Source organism: Pantherophis guttatus, chromosome 12 (assembly GCF_059756535.1).
Source record: "Pantherophis guttatus breed Tessera chromosome 12, ASM5975653v1, whole genome shotgun sequence".
In the NCBI taxonomy this organism is placed as follows: Eukaryota; Metazoa; Chordata; class Lepidosauria; order Squamata; family Colubridae; genus Pantherophis; species Pantherophis guttatus.
Window position 1 is genome coordinate 7,949,962 of NC_142074.1, and position 8,209 is coordinate 7,958,170.

At 42.8% G+C, this 8,209-nt stretch overlaps 1 protein-coding gene across 2 annotated transcripts in view; it reads left to right on the forward strand.

Annotated features, from left to right (window-relative positions):
- Window positions 1–7,313, forward strand: part of PSMD10 (proteasome 26S subunit, non-ATPase 10) — an 11,162-nt gene extending 3,849 nt beyond the window's left edge. The window contains exons 2-5 of one of the 2 annotated variants that reach the window (XM_034435028.3): window positions 10–108; window positions 2,393–2,539; window positions 4,009–4,175; window positions 6,073–7,313. In XM_034435028.3, the coding sequence (XP_034290919.1) occupies window positions 10–108; window positions 2,393–2,539; window positions 4,009–4,175; window positions 6,073–6,226 (567 nt within the window). In that variant the 3' untranslated portion in view covers window positions 6,227–7,313. The remainder of the gene's footprint in view (window positions 1–9; window positions 109–2,392; window positions 2,540–4,008; window positions 4,176–6,072) is intronic. The other variant, XM_087877577.1, reaches the window with a different exon arrangement.
- The last annotated feature ends 896 nt before the right edge of the window (window positions 7,314–8,209 follow it).

The following is an 8,209-nucleotide window of genomic DNA, read 5'->3' on the forward strand; positions in this document are numbered from 1 at the left end:
TCCATTCAGGACAATAGGACAGCTCTACATTGGGCCTGTTCAGCTGGTCATTCAGATATCGTTAACTTTTTGCTAAGTCTGGGAGTGCCTATTAATGACAAGGATGATGTAAGTATCCTCCTTTATCTTTTCTATTTACAAACTCTTTGATGAGCTCTGTACTTTTCTGCCATCTTGTTCTCTGCTAGGAACTCTTAGTTGATGTAACCATTATTGGTGGTTAGACAGTGTGCATTGCTGTGGTTCTGGATCTCAGTAGTTGGTGGGTGGTGAGTCCTCAACTTACAACCACAATTGAGCCAACCATTTGGGTTGCTAAGCAAAACATTCGTTGCGTGACTTTTGCCCCGTTTTACGACCTTTCTTCCCACCGTTGTTAAGTGAATCACTTGCAGTTGTTAAGTTAGTAACACGGCCGTTAAGTGAATCTGGCTTCCCTGTTGACTTTGATTGTCAGAGGTGATCACATGACCCCAGAACACTGCAAATGTCATAAATATGAGTCAGGTGCTAATTGTCTGAATTTTGATCACGTGACTGTGGGGATGCTGCAGCGGTTGTAAGTGTGAAAAACGGTCATAAGTCACTTTTTTTTTCAGTGCCATTGTAACTTTGAGCGGTCACAAAATGAACTGTTGTAAGGCGAGGACTACCTGTATTTTTTTTTTTTTAATCTGAGGATGCCAGATTCCTATTAGGATAGCATTCTCCTTTTGGAAGGAAATTTTTAAGACCTTTCTGCTTGCCTCAAGTACCTTCTATAGCAGTGTTTCTCAACCTTGGAAGCTTGAAGATGGGTGGACTTCAACTCCCAGAATCCCCCAGCCAGCGCTGCTACCAAGCTACCAAGGTTGAGAAACACTGTTCTATTCTAAGTGATTCACTTAACAAATGTGGCAAGGAAAGTCATAAAATGGGGCAAAAGTCACTTAACAAATTTCTCACGTAACAGCATAAATTTTGGGCACAATTGTGGTGGTAAATTGAGGACTACCTGTATCTTCAAAAAGAGTTCCTTCTTCAAGCCCCAACTGCTGAGGGATCCATCTACCCCACACTTTCCCCAATCCGTCTTCTGAAAGAGCAGTTTTGAATCAGCTCCTCTCCGGGAATTAAATGATAACTGTCAGGAGCCACCACTTGTCTCCAGTTTCCTCTTCCCACCATGGAAGGTTCTCGGGTGATTGTCCCAATCTTCTTCCCCCGTATCTGGCCCTAAAGGTAAAGGTTTCCCCTATCTAGCCAATCATGTCTGACTCTAGGGGGCGCTGCTCATCTCTGTTTCTTAACCAAGGCAGCCGGTGTTGTCCGAAGACGTTCGGTGGTCATGTGGCCAGCATAGAATACTATTACCTGTACCACTGAAGTGGTACTATTTATCTTCTCAAATTTGCATTCTTTTGAACTGCTAGGTGGGCAGGAGTTGGGGCAAGGAACGGGAGCTCACTTCATCATGCAGCGCTCGGGTCTCAAACTCAGGCTGACAGCTTTCCTGTTGACAAGCTCAGTGTGTTTAACGGATGAGCCGCTGAGCCTCCTCTGCCCCTAAATAATTGAAATATCCATGAACTGCTTGACCAGTTCGCTCCCATAGAGAGGGGCTCCTCAGGGTGCCGTCGGCCAAACAATGTCGATTGGCAGCCCCCAGGGGGAGAGCCTTCTCTGGGGGGGCACCTGCCATCTGGAACGAGCTCCCCCCGGAGATACGGAGGATTCAAGATTTAAGCACTTTCCGCCACGCCCTAAAAAAGTTTTTATTCCAACAGGCTGGTCTGGGCTGACTCTCCCTTTTAAATTGGGTTTTAAATGTTTTACATAAATTGGATGTTTTTAAATTTGTTTTTGAGTCCAAATTATTTAATCTATTTTTAATAGTTTTTTAACTTTTGTATGTTATTTGTATTTTTATCTTGGCTGTTCACCGCCCTGAGTCCCCTGGGAGTAGGGTGGTATATAAATATGAAAGGAAGGAAGGAAGGAAGGAAGGAAAGGAAGGAAGGAAGGAAGGAAGGAAGGAAGGAAGGAAGGAAGGAAAGAAAAAAGAAAGAAAGAAAGAAAGAAAGAAAGAAAGAAAGAAAGAAAGAAAGAAAGAAAGAAAGAAATTTGCATCCTTACATTCCAGAAGGCAAGTGAGCAAAGGCCACCAACCAGTGCCTGCTCCTACAGCACCATCCCTGCAGGCTGGAAATTGGAAATATTTTGTGATTATGTCTATGGAGATTCTCAGTCCTCCAGGTCACAGTTGTCCCAAAGGTGCTTTTTCAAGAGGCCACTGGACTTTCTGGCTTTTCTTTGAAGTCGTTTCGCTTCTCATCCAAGAAGCTTCTTCAGCTCTGACTGGATGGTGGGGAAAGGAAGGATTTCTATAGTCTTTTTTTTTTCCTTTCTCCAGGCTGGCTGGACCCCTTTGCATATTGCTGCATCGGCTGGCCGGGATGAAATTGTGAAAGCTCTCCTTCAGAAAGGAGCTCAGGTGAACGCCACCAATCAGAACGGCTGCACCCCGCTGCATTACGCCGCATCGAAGAATAAGCAGGAGGTTAGTTTTTTTTTTATTTTATTTTAATTTGATTTATATGCAGCCCTTCTCCGGAGACTCAGGGCGGCTACAATGTGCTCAGCAATAGCCTTCATCCTTTTGTATATTTATACAAAGTCAGCTTATTGCCCCCACAAACTGGGTCCTCATTTCACCTACCTTAGAAAGGATGGAAGGCTGAGTCAACCTTGAGCCTTGGAGAGATTCGAACCAGCAGTAAATTGCAGGCAGCTGTGTTAATAACAGGGTGCTTAGACCACTGTACTATCAAGGCTCTTCCATTTTGAGGGATGCTTGATGCTCTCCGAGCTTGGATCTTCTTGTAGACGTTTCATTACCAAACTAGAAAACATCATCAGTGTTAGCCTTTATAGTCTTACACAAACGAAGGCGAATAAGCGTGTCCCAGGATAATGTTGCAGGATCCAATCTGGGTCAGTCATCAGGACCCAGAGGTTCAGTCTTCCGAGCTTTCGGACTTGTGCTGGAGCCCATCTTCTGGGAACTTCTCTCTAGCAGAATATATGCTTCGGGCTGTTCCATTTGCGGTATTTATGTAGTATAAAAACCTGTTGCATGTGGTTTTTAGATGTTGATTGGGGTGTTGATGGCTGGCTATTAAGTTGTTGGCTGTTGTTTCTTTGTGCTGTCAAGCCCTCACCTTGTAAGTATGTGGGGATAAACCAGCACTTCTGTTGACTGACAAGAGGCCCGTTTCCCAGGCTTTAATCCCTTCCCTGGCTGTTTTTGTCCCTGCTCATCCAGCAATCTTAGTAGCTGCAAAATTGAATGTACCGTATTTTTCGAGTATGAGATGCTCCGGACTATAAGACACCTACCTTTTTTGGGGAGGAAAACAAGAAAAAAAAATCTGCCTCTGCCTCCCAGCAATATGCCTCCTTGTAGCAAACAGCCTGCTTTAGTTTCATTTTCATTTTCAGCACAGTCTGTTTAGCACAAGAAAAAAATTGCCTCCCAGCAATTTGCCTCCTTGCAGCAAACAGCGGAGGCCCACATGGCAATAGGCAATGGCAGTCCCTACAGCCTGAAACAGCTGAGGGTCGGGAGGCCCTTCCAACTGACAATCAGCTGCTTGTGCTAATCAGGATGTGCTGAAGCTGAAACGGGCTGTTTGCTGCTTGCTGCAAGGAGGTAAATTGCTGGGAGGCAGAGGCCAAAGGGTGGGGGCCGGCAGGTGGGCGGGGCTACATTCGGTGTATAAAATGCACCCAAATTTTCACCCTCTTTTATGGAGTGAAAAAGTGCATCTTATACTCCGAAAAATATGGTATGTCCTTATTCATTGCACTGTGAGGCTACCAATGAGTTCTCTCCTCGTCTGATTGCTCACTTACTTTCTTTATAGTCTTTTCTCCTTTATAGGTTTGATTTTGCACAGTGAGTTTGTTCTTTTCCCTGCTTCTCAAAAGCCAACGGTTCGGTCATCCTTTCCTCCTCTCACCCAATAGATTGCTCTGATGCTGCTGGAGAACAAAGCTAATCCAGATGCAAAGGATCACTTGTCCTCAACACCATTGCACAGAGCAGCCTCCAAAGGGAATCAGAAAATGATACAGATCCTTCTGAAGCACAAAGCTACAGTCAACTTACAGGACTCTGAAGGAAACACGCCTCTGTAAGGATGGGATGCTTCCCTTTATTTATTACAAGGCTTGGGCATTAACTCAGGGCAGCTTATCCAGCCGTAAAACAGTCATCTACAGGTAGTCCTCGATTTACAGCCATCCGTTTAGTGACTGTTCAAAATTACAGTGGCACTGAAAAAAGTGGCTTATGAACGTTTTTCACATTTAGACCATTGTAACATCCCTACGATCACATGATCATAATTCAGACATGTGATCAAGTTTTGCAATCTTCTGACAGGCAAAGTCAATAGAGAAGCCAGACTCACTTAACAAATGAGTTGCTTAACAACTGTGGCAAGAAAGATCATAAAATGAGGCAAAACTCACATGACAAATGTCTCGCTCAACAACAGAAATTTTGGACTCAATTGTGGTCGTAATTTGAGAACCACCTATACTGTAAACTTGCAGAACTAACCCAGGTCCAGAAATCGTGGTTAATTTGGTCCTGATTTGTTTAAATATCTGAACAAAATAGATACTCATTCACCGAAATACCCCAAGCTGTATGTCTCTATTAATGGTTTATAATAATTAAACAAATAGTTCCCAGCCTGTTTTGGGGAATCAGTGCTGGTCAGCAAAGTCATGTTATTAACTTAGAGCTGCAGTGATGCCCTTAACCACTGTGGCAAGAAAGGTTTGAAAATGGAGCAAAAGTCACTTAACAACTGTCTACCTTAGCAACTGAATTTTTTTGTGGTCGTAAGTCAAGGACTACCTATATTGTAGGAGACAGAGCCACACAGGATTTTGACAGCAGAGTCTTAAGTACCTGTACCATCAATCTGCTTACATTGCATGAGACAATCTTGCTTAATTAGCAAACTTTTAGATTTATTCTGATATGTAGTCCTTACCTGACAGTTATACTTAACTAAATTTACCCAGATGGAACTAAAACTAAATCCATAATTTGCACTTCCAGTTGTACCACAGGCATGCTATCTACTAAAGCTATTTAAATTGCTTCCAGCATTTGATCTGTTAGAATTCCACTAAGCTTCCTTGATTTAGATTAATGCAATGCCTGAACTGACACTTTAACCCTTAGATATAATGCTAAAATGTTCCGGCAGGTGTGGCTGAAGCAACAAAGACTAAATATTTAGGTCATTAGAGAATCAAACTGTAACTTTGGGGAAAATGCATTTTCTATTGGGTCAGTATCTTTTTTACATCATCTCAAAGAACACAATATATATTCAAAATGTTCTGATTCTCCTAAGATAGCACTAGGACTTAGACTTATATATCGCTTCAGAGTGCTTTCCAGCCCTCTCTAACCAGTTTTACAGAGTCAGCCTCTTGCCCTCAACAATCTGGGTCTTCATTTTACCCACCTCGGAAGGATGGAAGGCTGAGTCAGCCTTGAACCTGGTGAGATTTGAACTGCCAAATTACAGTCAGCCAGCATTCAGCAGAGGTAGCCTGCAGTACTGCACTCTAACCACTGCGTCACCATGGCTCAAGATGGTCATATTGAGTAGCTTTATTTAGTATTTACCAATTTTTGATAATTTACCAATAAAGAGTCCCTCTGTGAGGAAGATGAGCAGTTTCTAATATGATCAATAAAATAATTTTTTTAAAGATGTCATACAGAATCCAAAGTAGCTGTTTTGGCCAAACAAATCCAGCAGATATATTTGGGCATATTTTTTATATGCCATCCAAAGTGACTTGATAGTGAGACAAGCAGCATATAAATTTAATCAAGCAATTAAAGCAATCAAGCAATTTAAATTGGCAAGCCTTTAGCTTCTGCAGAACTCTTGCTCCGGCATGATTATAAAAAACTATAATAAGAAAAAGAAATATGCAGAAGGGCCTTTTGCTGAAACTGAGCCTGTAAAAGGAAGTAATTCTTGGTTTCCTTGACAGCCACTTAGCATGCGATGAAGAGCGGGTGGACGAAGCGAAGCTCCTGGTGTCCCACGGGGCGAGCATCACCATTGAGAACAAAGAAGAAAAGACTCCTTTGAAGGTTGCGAAAGGAGGGCTGGCCTCCATCCTCAGAAGGCTGGTTGAGGGGTAGCTGCTGTGAGCACCCTAAATTCCATTCTCCATAAAGCTATTAAAGACTGTTCATAAGAGGGTTTTTTAAAAAAAAAAATCAGTCTGAACATGTTACAACTTGAATTTTTATTGCACTGTAGCTGCTTTCTACTTTCCCATGTGACCCTTCTCCAAAAGTCCCCTTGTGTTAGCAGAATTTATTACTGTTTTTTGCCAAATCTTGTTGCCCTGTTAGAGAGCAATTTCAAGATAGCTCTTTCCGTCTGCTTTCATATAGAAAAGGAATCTGATGTCTCGCCTTGCAAGAAGGGGTAAATAAAATGAAGACTCTTACCTGTAAAAGCGGCTCCTGTGTTCGAGACTTCCCCAACCTTTCCGGCTTTGCAGCCCGGCAGGTGGGGGGAAGGGATGGTTCCGCAGAGCAGCGGGGAAGCATGTACACACGTGCAGCTCCATTTGCGCGAGAGGCAGACACGCACACCTGCCACTTGTGCAAGGGGAGCGCATGCTGCTCACATAAGTGGAGATGTGTGCATGCACACCACTTCTGCGGCCCAGTTCTGAACAGCTCAAGGCCCAGTAGTGGGTCAGGGTTGGGGATCCCTGCTTTATTCTTTCAGGTCATTGGTTATTTAGTAAAAGTCAAAAGCTGGTGCTCACGTCTGGTGGCTCAGAAATTAAGCAAGCCTGGCCAAAATTCAAAGCTGCAGAATCTCTTGCCCTCTAGAAGTGGCTGAACTACAATTCCCAGCAGCCAACTGCCAGCAGTAGAGGATTCTGGGATTGTACATCTGGAGGGTCACTGGTTTCAACAGGCTCCCTGGGTTTTTTTATTGCAATATTTTTGGAACCTTTTTGCAAGTATCTTTGGCTTCATCCTTCTACCCCCTGTATGCCGTACGTGATGGGAGCGGGGCATTACGGATAGAAAGCTGATAGATTTAAACTTAGTTCGGGAAAGGTGCAGGTAACATAAATTGTTCCTTGTGAATAAAAGCTAATGTAGTTGACATTGTGGAACTCCTTGGATTTACTTGTCAGGACCTTATGTGGCTAATTTCTGGTTTCAGCAAACTACTTATTAAAAGAATTACTGTTCAAGACCATTTTTAAGTATTCCTGAAGCCTTAAAATACTAAATAACATTTTTATCGATGATGATGATGATGTTATCTGCTTAGTTGTGTCTGACTCTTTGAGGGGCACATTTTCTGATCTTGCACTACTTCTTTTGAATTTAAAGGTTGAATCATGGCAACTGAACCAAACTTTGTTAATCTTTGTTAAATTAATTTTGCTCTGAAGTTGCTGATGAAGTTGCTTGGATGAGCCACGAAACCTCTCAGATTAACAAAGTTTGGTCCAGTTGCCATGATTCAACCTTTGGCCTGGACGGTTGAGTCTTCATTGACATACTTCTTTGAGTTGTTTTATGCTCTGGCTAGTGTCAGCTTGATGGTACCAAGCCACCGTGTTCTTTGGTGACCTGTTTACTGCTAACTCTTCCAAGCATAATTGCTTTCTCTAGTGAATTGCCCCACATGACATGTCCAAAATAAGTGAGACACAGCGCTAAATTTCTGTGGAGCTTCTCAGTCATCCAGGTTATAGTTGTCCCAAAGGTCCTTTTTCAAGAGGCAACTGGACTTTCTGGTTTTTCTTCGAAGACGTTTTGCGTCTTATCCAAGAGCTCATTATCAGAGCTGAGGAAGCTTCTTGGATGAGAAGCAAAACATCTTCAAAGAGAAACCAGAAAGTCCAGTTGCCTCTTGAAAAAGGACCTTTGGGACAACCATGACCTGGATGACTGAGAAGCTCTATAGACATTAAGTGAGACACAGTTTGATGATTTTTCCTTACAGTGACAGGTCTGTTCTCCTTTGCTGTCCAAGGAATATGCAGGAGCCTTCCCCAGCACCACAGCTCAGAAATACTAAATACTTAAAACAGTATTTTAAACCAGCGTTTCTCAAATTTGACAACTTTAAGATGTGTGGATTTC